Source organism: Etheostoma cragini, chromosome 7, assembly GCF_013103735.1.
Source record: "Etheostoma cragini isolate CJK2018 chromosome 7, CSU_Ecrag_1.0, whole genome shotgun sequence".
NCBI classification, from domain to species: Eukaryota; Metazoa; Chordata; class Actinopteri; order Perciformes; family Percidae; genus Etheostoma; species Etheostoma cragini.
The window spans coordinates 18,050,741-18,064,767 of record NC_048413.1 but is presented as its reverse complement, the minus strand read 5'-3'; the positions used below and the strand labels follow the sequence as shown (position 1 = coordinate 18,064,767).

Genomic DNA, 14,027 nt, shown 5'->3' with positions numbered 1-14,027 from the left:
CCCCCGCCCCCCATACTTGAAAACAGAACATTCAGCTCCACGTTAAAAACTGTGCTGACAAACAAGAACATGTTTTGCTCTTCATTTTTAAATAATGTACTGCATCTCCATCTAATGGAATGTACAACAGAAAGGGGGTAAGAGAATAATGCACCCAGAGTATCGACGAAGTCTGCTCACCTCCCTCAGAAGGACAGTGTTACATAAGAGCAGGATTAATGATGCAACGTGTGCCATGAGCAGCGGTTGTCATGTGGAGATATTCAGATATGAAAAAAACAGTCTGTGAATTAGGAAAGAGCCCTTAAAAGGTCCTTTTTCTTTGCATCTGCAGTGAAGAAACTGTAGAAGTTAGAAGGAAAGGGTGGGTAGACTTTTATTTCTTAATTTGTGAATTAGTACAACACAGTGACATTTTATTAGAAATAAGTATTTGATGACTCCGTTTTAGTAAGGAAGGTATTCCTATTACATGCATTTCTGTGAAGCCTTAAGTCTGCTCTTTGTGTTCTTTCTCTCCACCCGCCACCCTCTAGCACTCACACAAAGCTTTTCTTTTTCAGTCTTTGTAGAAAGAGGGAAGACATAGCAAGAGAAGAAAACTCTGTCGTGTTTTTATGTTAGCTATCTTCAATTGGCAGCCCAGCTCTGCTTGGTTCATCTTCACAATCTCACTGAGTCGTGCACCAGTGAGGAAGGTTCCTCCTACCAATCAGCACTGAGTGGGCTGCCATGGTACGCCTTGAGCACTGCAGTTTTACCACATTATGAGGGCTGGCTACCAACCCACTGCACTCTGATTCCTTCACGCTGTGGGAATGAGAAATTATATTTTTTTGAAGCAATAAAACAATTGTATAAAACAAGAACATGAAGTAGACTCGACTTTCACTCACCAGCCTTGTGCTAAGATTTATTTCTAATACATTACATGAATACACACTGAGCTCAGGGATGTACACAGCGGATTTGAACAATGATAATATAATCCAATTTTTTTGGTTCAACCCTGATTTGAAAAAACAAACAATAACATGAGTAAAAATACTGACATGCAAGCAATTAGGTTTTAGTCTTTTAAAATAATCAAACTAATGGCAGAGCCATGCATTTTGTTAAGAGCGATAAGTCACACATTTGCCTTCAGGAGGCTTTCGTAACAAACAGACCAAAGTCTCATGATCTGGGCTGAATCGGTATAACAAGCAGTGGGCTGAAAAATGATTTGTCAAAGCCATTGATTGGTTTCCCACTAGTTGCACTAGCTGGGCACCGCGTGGTTTTGCTTTTTCATGTCTTGACACTCCGATAATAAGAATCCCTGAGGTTTCTGCTTCACTTCCTGGCAGGCTGTATTCAGCGCTGTAGCAGAGAGGAATGTAGACGACTGCAGCATTGTCCAAAGATGCAGTGATGTGCTCTAGTTCTGGTTGGCTCTATCTATCTATCTATCTATCTATCTATCTATCTATCTATCTATCTATCTATCTATCTATCTATCTATCTATCTATCTATCTATCTATCTATCTATCTATCTATCATAAAAACACAGAATTTCTAAAAATGGTTCACCATGTTTCTCTGAAAGTAGAGTCTATGCGTTGTCTATGCGCTCTGCCTATGTGAATTGCCCTGTTGTGCTTTGTGAATTATTTGGCACTGCTGCGGTTTTAGCCCTTTAAGCTTTAGGATTACCTCAAGGAAACGTGTTCCTGAAAAAATACAGGCTTTAGTGCAGGGAGGGATTTTCATTGAGGTTGCAGGTAGAGCTGCAGTTTTATTCAGTGTGAAATGTGACAGTTAAAGCTAGTTAACTGCCTCATTTCTGTCGTGAGGTACTGATTTATCATCCGTCTTAACAACACTTCAATTTGCCCCTGCAGAGGGGTTGTATTGACAGTTGTTAGTCAAGAAGCCTCAGGATCAGTTGCTGCAAAATCTGCATATTCTTAAATTGAATCTCACTGTTTTAGGAGCTGAAGGTTGATTACAGTAACTAGCTCTATTCCTCACACAGAACTATAAAAGATTTTAAATGTCATTGAATAATCACATTGTAAAATACCGTTAAAAGAAAAGTCTGCATAAGACATGAAATAAATTCAACATTGAGAGGAGGACAGTTGAGTTGTGCATTGATTGCACTGTTCCAATAAATGATAATCAGTGAATGTTGTTACACTTGTTACAAAATGCTGCATGTTTTTAAATCTTCCGGGCAAAGCACATGCTGCCCAGGTTACTTTCATTTAGCTTGTGAGACAAAGACTGTCTAGAAGCTCAATCGTTTTGCTGCTCTGCTCGGAGAAACAGCAAACGCTTGCATAACGTACCATCTGAGCCTCACTGTAAATTGTATTTGGGTGTCTAATAGGGTGTGAATCTACACCTAAGCAGCTCTGATGGGGAAGGCTGGATAATGAGTCAGAGGTGCAACAGATTGTGTTTACTCCTACATCGTGTGGAGAGAAGATTTTATTTATAATTGATTATAATTCTAATAGCTTAATCCAAGGTTTAATGTAGCCAGAACACACAACACATGGTCCGTATGATTTCCATTTTAAGGGTATGGTCAGTATGTGATGATTAAAAAAGCAAAACAATGTAAAACACTTTAATGTTACTTTATGTAGCAAACACAGAATACAACAGCAAGTCTCTTCTGGAAATTTGTCACTTTGCTAACAAGCCGTTGCTGCATCATGTCCAGAGCCATCAACTGTATTAGCTGGCAGCAAGTCAAAATAGTTCTCACAAACATAACAGATGATGTGATTTACTGTTGGCTCAGGCATATCAGTCTGAGCCCGGCAGAGATCTCAGAGGCGGGTCTCAAAAGGTTTCAGTGCAGCAAAGCTGGGCAGATGGTGGCGAGATCTCATTTAAATCTGAAGTTAGCTTGCTCTGACTACTCAAACTAGCCCTCGATCCTTCTGCAGGCCATGCAGCACACAGGCCCAGACGCCGCTTATCTTTGACATATACTTGTCTTTGTGTTTCCTGACCTATGCTGGTATAAGATTGGTTGATGTGCAAACTGTGCCATTGGGATTGTTACAATATTGTAAAAGGAGAAATGAATTGTAACATTAATTTAAACAGAAGTCATTAAAGAATATGCGCCGCTCAATAAAGTTTTTACTAAGAGCACATTTGACATAACATTTGATTTTCTAGAACATATTTTGTGATCTCTAACAAATAATCATTTGCTGTAGTAATAGGGTTGCATAAAATGAACGTACTGCCAAATGTTAATTCAGCTTTATGGGAAAAACTTCTAAGTGTAGTTTTGTCCTTGAACAAGGTCTTAAAGCTAAATAAAGACAGATTTTAGGATTATGCTGATTGATGTGAAATAATTTTACTTGCAGCAGCACCACTGAGGTTATTGCTGGTAGTAAAAGTGAACCTTGTACTGTTACAACAAATAATGGAAAACCTCTTCATTAAGTTGGTAAAACCTTTCGGGCTTCACTGAGGTATCCCTTTCACGGGTTTGTCTCCTTTCAGACGATGGGAAGCTGTCCTTGGAGGAGTTCCAGTCATACTTCACTGATGGTGTCCTCACTGACGACCAGATGCAGGAGCTGTATTTCTCTATCGACAGGCAACACACAGAGTAAGCCTATCTCCCTTTTAGAAGTCTTCCAGCTCAGCTGCCATCTGTAGCCCCTTCTGCTCTCCTGCTGCCTTGCAGTGAGACGTCAACGCCTCACTTTAGTGAAGATGATGTCAGTGTTCCATAGAGAGCCTAAATTGCAGCGCTCTGTCTGCACACTGATGAGCACAAACAAAATTGTAAAAGATGCAAAACATTTTACTGTGCCACCGGCTAACATTCAACTTGAGAAACATTTATTGTAATGAAAAATGTGTGGGGTTGCAGCAAAAGAAATACCCAAGAGGACGTTCTTTGCTGTGTCTGTGGGCACAATGCTAATGAAATGTGAGAAATCATTCCTTTGCTGTTGGCATCACTGAAGCCAACCAATCACAGACAAGAATGATCTGTCTTGTTTTATAGCTTTAGCTAACACCTGTTGTGTTTACTGTCAACTTTAGACAGAAAACTTGCAATGCATAACAAACCCTAGATGGGCATTCATTTAAATATTGTCTTTCTAAATTATTGAAACTATAATATCATAAAATACTGACTGAAACAACACAAATATAATCTCCAAGACATTTTGCCTTACAATGCCAATGTCTAGTAAAATCAAGTAAATCACTAGACATTGAAGTACATTATAATGACTAAAAATACAGACGATTATACCATACTTTACTTATACTTTATGTGCAAGTGCTTCTAGTGTATTTGCAAGGCAATTGTGTTACTGTGAGTGTTAACTGTTCTCACAGCTCCACAGCTCCTCTTTCTTCAAAGCCCGTGGCACATTGTTTCACACCGTTTTGAATAAACATGTCATTCAACCCAAACTGTAGCAATAGTCCAATAGTGAAAGTCACTGCTATCTTTTTTCAAATGAAAAGGTCCAACACTACAAGAAAACAATAGTCTATGTAAGGTGACAAGATCTCTGACATAAAAACTGGAGACATAAAAAGAAAAGAAAATATTGGGGACATTTCAAGTTCGACATTCACTATATCATAAAAATATCCAACGTTTTTATCTGTGAAATAAAAATGGTAGCTAAAAAAAAGCAAAACGTCCAGTCCAAAACTGCCCAGTATTTCTTGCTACGCAAAATATTCTTTCAATTTGTGGTCTGCTCTTGCCTGTCCCCAGAAAACTGGGACACCTGGTCACCCTAGTGGATGTTCACCAGCTTAGTTCATCATGCTAAAGTATTGGACAAATTGATTTTTTACCCTGATGATGATGTTTGATGGTGATAAAAAGTCAGAGGATTACCAAAGTCTGACAAAAAGACATCTCTTTAATTACCATGTCTCTTTTTTTGTCTTCCAATTGCCTCACAGCAACCTGGACATAGACAAACTCTCAGGTGATTATTTGTCATTCATTATTTTAATGCCTTTGCTAATGAAATCAGTCTCAAACCATAATATACAGCGCATAGATCACTTTTATGTTTCACAAAAATCCAAGGCTTTATTATTTTAGCTGGTTCTGTTGGCTAAAGCTGCCAAATAATGACTACAATTCAAACACAAGTATGCCCCAGTCAGTAACTCAGATAAGATATAATTGTGATAGTGGCCAATGTACTTTAATTCTAATTAATGCCATTTATTTCACATTGAATTGTTTCCTTCTTGTAAGAAAACACCATTGATAGAAATAATGCTCAACAAATCTTTTCCAGAGTACTTCACCCCACATCTGGGGGAATACGCCAATGTCCTGTCTGCCCTGGAGAAGCTGAATGTGGCCATTTTGAAGGCCATGGACAAAACTAAAGAGGTGGGTGATGCCGGCTTTCACCTCTGTATTGTGTTGAATTTTAGAACATTTGAATGCCTCCAAGCATTCAGACTTTCAGGCTAATTAGAGCTTTATGAAATCCTGTTATGAAGCTTGGTTGAGAAGAAGAGCATACTGTATATTCCAACAGAGGGGATTAAAGTGCAGGACTGTAATCATGTTGTTTTAGGCCCACACGGTCAGCTTCATCATCAGAGATCTTACACTAAGACAAATCAATAGCTCAGCTCACTCTTTATCGATCTCAGCTTACCCTCCATGTTAAGCCAACTGGTGAATATTTATTTATATTTGGCAAGGGAAGAGAATCAGGTGCATGATTCATGCTTGAGTGTGGATACAGACTTATTATAATTTTGACTGCAGTGCAGGAAGTGAGTGTCACTGATGAAGAGAGGGAATACAGAGTGATAGTGGAGCGTAGATGACAGTAACTAAGGCTGACAACCTCCCCAGCTGTCCGACTGATCTGATGTCAGATGTCCTCCAAAGAACTGCACCACAAACACAGGACCTTTTTTTAACTGCTCTCTCCTTCTCTTAAATCTTTTTCAATGTTGAAAAAAAATAATCTTAGTTTATTATTCACTCAGTCGCACACTATTTTATCTTGTTTCTCTGTGCATCTATCTTCTCCAACATTGTCCTCTTTCTCTTTCTCATGTGCTTTCCCTTTCTCTATATCTCCCATGCCTTCCTACAGCTCATGCAAATTTCATGTTGCTATTAGTCAGTCAGAAAGCTTTCTTTACACTGAAGAGCAGCTGCCTTTATAGCTATTGTGAAATCAGCCATATTAAATTCTCATTGCTAAACCGAAGATAAAACTAAACCTATAGAAGTGCTCAAGGGCCACCAAGACTCAAAATACCCGGACAAACAAAGAGAAAAATTATGAACTCTACAGACTACAATGTGTTGTTGTTGTGCCTCGAGAAAACAAAACATCTGCTGTGTTGTCGCAGCTTTTCTGTCTCATAACGAAGGGAGGATAACTTGAAAAAAGAACTGTGTTCATTACTGACGTGGTACAGCACCTCTGCTGCCGAGTAAATGGAGCACATAGTAACAGGGAATTCAACAAGCTTGGTGGTCGTTTTTCAAATGTCTTCTTGTCCTTTTTTAAGAGCTCTATTTTGTTGCAACCCAGGGGGCTGGTGTTGCTGATGGGGTTCATTATCCACAAAAAATAGCAGCCACTGCACTGAAACTTAAAGTTTTCAGGAAGTCCTCCGCAACTGGCACTAGACATCCATACATTATAATAAAATCACTTTCCAGTTCATGGAATAGCCCATTATTACCTTGCATCCATTGCTGTAATTAAGGTTAATCTACATAGTGATGCTTCTTCGCCATGTGTCTGTGTTTACTCTCTTTTGTTTTTAGCAGGTGGGAATAATGCTATTTTAACTTGGTTCCTCTGACCAAATAACTGCAATAAGATACCTGTTGAATGAAGATTAAAGGGGGAGTGAGAACTTAATCTTGACAAACCCCAAAAACTCAAAATACAAGGTTTTCAGGGTATTAGCAGATTGTCTGAGAATCAGCTATTTTCTTCTTCAAAAAGATGAGCATAACTAAATCAAGAATCAGTTGGCATCTGGACTTGCAGCTTCTTTCTTTACAGTACATTTAGTAAGGCAGACAATTTCATCATATCAACTACAAATCACAAGAAACAGTTCAATATAAGATGAGTAATGAGTGATGATTTATTTTACTCACATTATTGCAGATTCTTAATTTTTACCCTTACACATCCATTCAGGAGTATCAGGGTTCATCAGTGCTGGGTCAGTTTGTGACGCGCCTTCTGCTGAGGGAGACCTCCACCCAGCTGCAGTCCCTTCAGTCATCACTGGACTACGCTATGGAGGCAGTTCATGACCAGGGCTGTACCGGGAAGAGGATACTGAAGAAGCCTGAAGACCTGCCTATCCAGAAGGTGGCCAAACGCACCGGCCGACGCATCCAGAAGAACATGTGTCTCTCCCCTACTGATCCCTACTCTGGCATGCTCACCACAGGTACGTTTCAGGAACACTACAATTCAGATACTGTAGGTAAATCTGATGAAGGCAAATGTTAAAAAATACTGGAAATTTAAAAAGGCATATTGGTGCAATCTAGCTCAGGGAGATAGTTCCTCTATTTTGCTGATGGTATTTCTGGGGTTTAGGGGTCAGCGTGGAGCCAGACAACCATTGGGGCTCCCAAATCAACCAACTGGAGCAGCTCATAGACAAACTGGAGTGTGAGGTTGGTATATCATCTGTTTTTGTGCTTCTACTCTGTATGGTAAGCTAAGCTAACTGTCTGCTGGCTCTAGCAACCTTAATATTTAGTGCACGAACAAGTGAGCGGGGTCAATTCTTTTATCTAACTCTTGGCAAGAAAGTAAATTAAGCGTATTTTTCACCGGACAAGTAGTATCTACTTCCAATCCAAGCGCTCCTGCAATTAACCTCCATGCCTTCTCTTTTCTGGCATCCTTATAAAAAAAGGATCTGTGGTGGCTGTTATGTTTTTCCACCTCCAAGATGAATCACTCCTTGTCCATGGTGTTGTAAAGGAGACATTTGTGCTTGACCTGGCGTGTAACTTTAGCGTAGCGTAGGGCCGTTCACGCAGGCTTCGGGGACCTGCCGTGACACGGGTGGTGGATGGAGCAGCAGCATCCAGCAGCATGGAGAAGAGCACAAATAGCTACATGGCATGTAGTACTTATTTCATTTTTAATTTTGAATGATTATTTTTTGATGATTATTTATTCAATATAGATGAGGTATCTTCCAAGGTTAGATGCCAGCGCTTCAAGGATAATGAGCCTGCCTGCTAATACATGGATCTCAAGAATTTCTTATCTTGCTCAAGCAGACAAGGATGTAGTGTAACTAGAATTCTCAGGGCTGCAGTGAAGCTGTTGGAGGGTTAAAATGTGTATGGCATTCTCTTCTTGGGAAAACCAATGCTTTGTTACTAGGAGCCGTTATCTTGCTGGATTTGGTTAAGCATGTTCTGCTGCTAATTCTTGTTCTGCTCATGACTGACTGAAATATTTATGCCCCCATTTTCAGAGTCCACATCTTGAACCTCTTAAAGAGGACACATTGGCAGGGACGTATAAATCGGTGAGTCCAACGTGTGCTGAATATAGCTACACAAGTAGGAAACGTTCTTTCAGATTATACAAGGTGTTTTGCACTGACAAGAAATGTGTTACATTTTACAGATATACGATTCATACATTCTATTATATTTTTGAATGGCTGGGAATCAAAAATGCAAATTCACTTAAAATCCAAATTGAGCCTAATCTTTTGACATTGTTTTAAGATGTGATTATGACTTTAGTTTGTTTTCTCTCTTTAGAACATACTTCTGGTTCAAAGACAAATGTCTGTGAAGGAGAAGGATGTGGAGCAGTTTCAACAAGCTCTTAAAATCTATACAGATACCACCGGCAGCCAGCTAAACAACCTGCAGTATGTCCTTTGTCTGGCTCAGTGCCTTTATTTAACCTCTCTGTGATTTAATACAACCTCTTCAAATTGCTTTCATTATTCCAAACAAATGAGGTACTGTAACCCCCACTGCTCTCTTTTTTTCTCCCTGTCTCTTTTTATTTTTAGCGTTTCAGTCCAGAACCTGCCAGACAGATCATGCTTCATCATGTACGAGTTTTGGCAGGATCGGCTCTCCTGGATGAGGTAAGATCCGACGGGTATAATGCCATATTAGACTAGGAAACATGTTCTGAAAATGTCACTGCTCAATCAAAATGTGTCTCATCCTTTTCCTCCATCTTTCTCCTCTCAGCTACTTGCAGTCACCCATTAGCAAGACCTTCCAGCGCTGCATTATCGACTCACTGGAAGAGCCGGAGATGGTCTCCACCATGCTCCTGCCAGGTAGGAACCATTATGCCGGCTGCTATTTCCTGCACTAACTCTCACATGAATCCAGTTTGATTTATTTGATAGTTTAAAGAATTGAATTTAATAGAATTAATGCAAAAAAAAGTATTAATGCAGATGTCTTACATAATAAACAGGGGTTTTATGTGGTCCAAGATAGAAAGGATTATCTAGGAGTCTTTTTGGGTGAATGACTTGTGTAAAACAATAGAAGTTAGATGCTTTAAAGGTAAATATTTCCCTTAATATTAAAGCTGCTTTAATTAATAGTTTTAAGTAATATTATTAGAGTAAATGACTACATGAAATTTATTTGTCATTGCACCCAGATAATTATACCCCAATTCTGCAGTTTCCCTTAGTTCTAACAGAGTGTTTTAGCTTCGCTCTGTGCGTTGTTTTGGTTTTCTGTACCGTAACTTTAATGTTTTGGTTCACTCTCACCACTCTCATCAGCGTAATTTTCAGACGCACCAGGCAGAGGTATTCAGCTAAAAAGCTCTGATAAACCCACTATTAGCCTATTAGCAGAAAAAGTTAGCAACAGTTAACATAGTGGGGAATTTACCGTCATTGATGTCTGATTATTGTTTCATTTGACAGCATCTTGGTGGATTATGAACAACAACTGACAGGGAAAAGCAGCTGCTGCTATTCAACACAATGAAAGCAGGAGGAAGAGCTGATTGCGTAATTGTTTTATATTTTTTGTTCTTTGATATCCATTTTTTCCCTTATGGCATGACTAGGATTTTTGCAAAGCTATAACTCCCAGGTTATAAAAAAAGAAGATTGCTCAGATAAATCAGTCAACAATACAACAAATTAAAATTACCTTGGAGAGAAACAATTGAAGGCAATGCAATGTGTTATTGTGTGATCAGGATTTGTGCCAGCATTCATTTACAACCACATTTATTGTTTCAGATTTAATAGAAAGAATATAAATATTTGCTTGATTTCTTATTTCTCAGTGGTAGTTTATTTAAATCAGAACTACATCTTAGAATAGACGTGATGTCATTGATGCCACAAAAATAGAAACACATCAATGATCTGTCCATCCATCACCATCCATCACTCATTCTTCAATACAGACAAAACATAACTGGCGGTAGGGTTACCCTGCATTTCCCCTTGTTCTGTCTGTGGTATTGTACTTTGTTGTCACCTTCAAAGCTTTGCTACCAAACGTCTTTTTGCTGATGGGTTAGACAGCCAATAGGAAAAACATAGTGAATGAACGATTATGGTCCACATCTAAACTTGTATTGTCATGAGTGTGTCACTCCTGGACTTTAGAAAAAGCCTGGACCTAATTATGAAGAATGGTTGTTTATTGTAGATCGTCTATTAAAAATGTTCAACCAACTGCTGTTATAACAAGCCAAGAGCTACACTAAAGTGTAGTGAGACATTAGCGGACGCTAACAATTAAACAAATACGTCTGCAGTTTGCCTGTGCTGTCACTCTAGAAATTAAGCTGAAAGCCCTTGTTTTCCATTTTTAGTGTAAACTGTACAGTGCACAGAAGTTTATATTTTGAGTACAGATATTAAGCAGAAACTGTTCGGTGTAATGTGATTAGACAGACAAGTCAACGAAAGCTGTAAGATGTTAGTTATTGTTGTAGAACATTGGTAAATGTACAGTTAATAGTATATTGAGTGGTGGTTGATCCGATAATGTGAGGAACGAATGTGTTCACTCTTTTTTTTAAGTGTTTTATCATTTATTTTATGAAGAATATACAGTTGTTATGTGGATGTTTGTTTTCTGGCATGAAATAATGTTCATGACTTGTTGATAAAATTAAATGACGCATTAATTGTCCTCTTGCTTAAGATGAGTACACTGTTTATGAATTGTGATCTAATAAAGATCATAGATATTTACTGATAAATGAATGGTTCACTGTGGCCGATGTGCTACCTGCTCGTCAGATATTCATTCACACACATTTACACTCCGATGCAGCATCGGGGGTAAGTCAGGGTTCAGTGTCTTGCCCAAGGACACTTCAACATGGGACTGCAGGGCTAGGAATCAAACCCCAACCTTCTGGTAGGCAGACAACCACTGCCTCCCATCTACCCCTGAGCCTCAGCCACCATCAAGTCTATCAGGTTATATTTGTCTTCACAGCATCTTTACCCCAGAGTTCATTAACTACAAAAAGTAAGCACTTTAAATTGTGTTGTGTTATACTTCAAATCCTCCTAAATCTATGTACAATGTAAGTAGAAGTTCATATTAATCAAATTTACAAATCTCACATGGTTCTAATAAAACCTAGTCTATATCCATGACATTCCACCTCCTAGATTGCTTCTGCCAGATGCATGTCTTTGCGCCAATGTCAGTTTCCTTTTGCTTTCTTTGTGTTGCAATTTTAAACTCTGGTGGATTCATGAAGACTATGGTAAACTGCTCCTCAGATCTCTGCAGGGTACATCCAGACAGAGCTAGACTATCCTTGGAAGATGGTCTGGCAAAGCTAGACTAAATAAAACATATATAGCTTGAAAGTGAAATGTGTTGTTTTTCCAACAAAGGTTTCTCTGTTGAAAACTGAAGGGAATAAAATTGGTGCAGAAAGGAGGCATTTTACAGCTGCAGCCTCTCAAGGAGAGAAATGCTTCTGCCTTATCTTATGACACACCCTAATCTTTCCCTGCTTCGATTTTCTCCTCAGTTACAGTGAGGGTTCTGTCAGGGCCAACACATCCGGCAGCTATGCGGGCTAAAAAACATCCTACATATGTTCCATGTATAATCAGCATATAAGGTCACCCAGCATCAATTTTCAGTTGCGTAGGGTATAGTATAGTTCCACTAATAAATGTAAGGCTGACAAAAGAGAGTGTGCGTCACTCAATATGGTGTGGATTAATTGGCTGTAAACAGGTTCCATTTGTGACGTTTGGCACCCATTAGCAGACGCTGACTGTCACTACACAGCTATTTGATCAATTTGGCGCTTATGTGCATGTGTTTATGTATAATAATGAATAAGTGCTTAGAATAGTTGGAGACAGGGTGAGAGGGAATATATTGGCAAGAGAGAATATAAAGAAGAAGTGGTTTGTGAAAAGACAGGGAGACATTGGCTGCCGAAAGTCAATACTGTCAGGGCACATTGACGCCAAAACGAAAGCAAACTCAAGCAGAAAGCCTGAGCTCCGGTATCCTTAACCCACTCACACACCACCATTGGCCAGCTTTGTGATAAGCTATAAGGTAACAGGAGGATGGATGGAGCAACACGGAGGAGGAGGAGGTGGGAGCTTGGATTCAGAGGATGCAGTGACGAATACAGTTAGGTGTCTTGTAGCATGTTTCAGGCCTGTGACAGTTGATCAAGGAGGGATTACTGACGGCCCAAGGCACAAAACATATTTCTGGAATTAGAAAGCGTTTGATCCGTCTTATCAGATACTTTCATAGACCACACAGTTGCTTTGGCATCAGCATCAGATGACACAAACACGTGGGGGAGTGCATCAGCTCATACGAGAGAGAGAGAGAGAGAGAGAGAGAGAGAAAGAGAGAAAGAGAGAGTGAGAGAGAAAATATTTTATTTCAGTTTAATGGTGTTGATCTGAATAAAACTAGGTTACTGTTATCTTTCTGCTCCTGTCCATAAACAAGGACAGTGATGAGCGGAACATTTATTCTTTGAATATGCAAATATCAGTGCAGCATTGAGCATAGATACTGCAGTAAGCACACCATTTCATTTAACTTGCAGTTTCAAGTGTTATTATTAGGTCACTAAATGGCACTGTAACCATAGAGATGCCGAAATATGAAGACGGAACCTTAAGCCCGTAATTGTGTCCCTGCTTAACAACTTTCAGCTCACTGCACCAAAAACAACCTCTGCCTGTTTATAGTACATCTACTGAAAAGAAAAACAGTTCACAATTTGATAATTATACTGAGTCATAGTCATAGTCATAGTCACAGGTAGTAGTCATAGTCATAGGTAGTAGTTATAGTCATAGGTAGAAGTCGGGCGAGACAAAAAAGCACTTGATCATCTACAGAGTACTGGAGAGGTTTTAAGAAGACTCAATATTGCCACAAGAATTGCAAAAAGAGACAGAGAAAAGGAAAGTACATGAAAAACTGAGGTAAAATACAGAAAGATATGGAAGCAGTGGAGAAAAGTGCAGGAGGGAGGAGAAATAAACCCCATGCGGGATGAGAACGCAGGAGGTTTGGGTGGAGCAGCCTGATGAAAAGACTGATTAAAAGACATATTAAACCAGACAGTAAATTGGCACCGTGAGAAAAAAAAAGAGGGAGAATAAAATATAGGAGAAAAAGAAATGGAAACTATAGGGTTATGGAGGACAGTGTGATGTGAACAACAAACAGAAAAGTATGTGCAGGGTAGAGGTAACGAGAGAGAAACAACAATGATGGGATTGAAAAAATACATTTAGTGAAAACGCCTGCACTTACAGTGCATCCACACTAAAGGGATACAAGAATGTGGACACCCCTGTCCATTAAATTGTGTGCTTTTCCGTTTTTTAAATTTTTTTTAACCTTTGTCTATTAAGGAGAGTTTCACGGAGAGGAAGCCTTTCTTTTGATCACCCTGACCCTGATCACTCAGTTACACCCAGTCACAGCTGGAAGCTGCCCAGTACGCTGAGCAGCTCCACTTGA

The 14,027-nt window shown here is 39.3% G+C and overlaps 1 protein-coding gene across 1 annotated transcript in view; it reads left to right on the top strand.

Moving 5' to 3' along the window:
• The window catches only part of LOC117947297 (N-terminal EF-hand calcium-binding protein 1-like), a 14,707-nt gene extending 3,543 nt beyond the window's left edge, over window positions 1-11,164 (top strand). The window contains exons 3-12 of the mRNA XM_034876038.1: window positions 3,518-3,626; window positions 4,958-4,983; window positions 5,305-5,402; window positions 7,198-7,456; window positions 7,609-7,688; window positions 8,507-8,560; window positions 8,802-8,914; window positions 9,062-9,139; window positions 9,249-9,340; window positions 9,950-11,164. Coding sequence (XP_034731929.1) covers window positions 3,518-3,626; window positions 4,958-4,983; window positions 5,305-5,402; window positions 7,198-7,456; window positions 7,609-7,688; window positions 8,507-8,560; window positions 8,802-8,914; window positions 9,062-9,139; window positions 9,249-9,340; window positions 9,950-9,978 — 938 coding nt within the window. The 3' untranslated portion in view covers window positions 9,979-11,164. The remainder of the gene's footprint in view (window positions 1-3,517; window positions 3,627-4,957; window positions 4,984-5,304; window positions 5,403-7,197; window positions 7,457-7,608; window positions 7,689-8,506; window positions 8,561-8,801; window positions 8,915-9,061; window positions 9,140-9,248; window positions 9,341-9,949) is intronic.
• The last annotated feature ends 2,863 nt before the right edge of the window (window positions 11,165-14,027 follow it).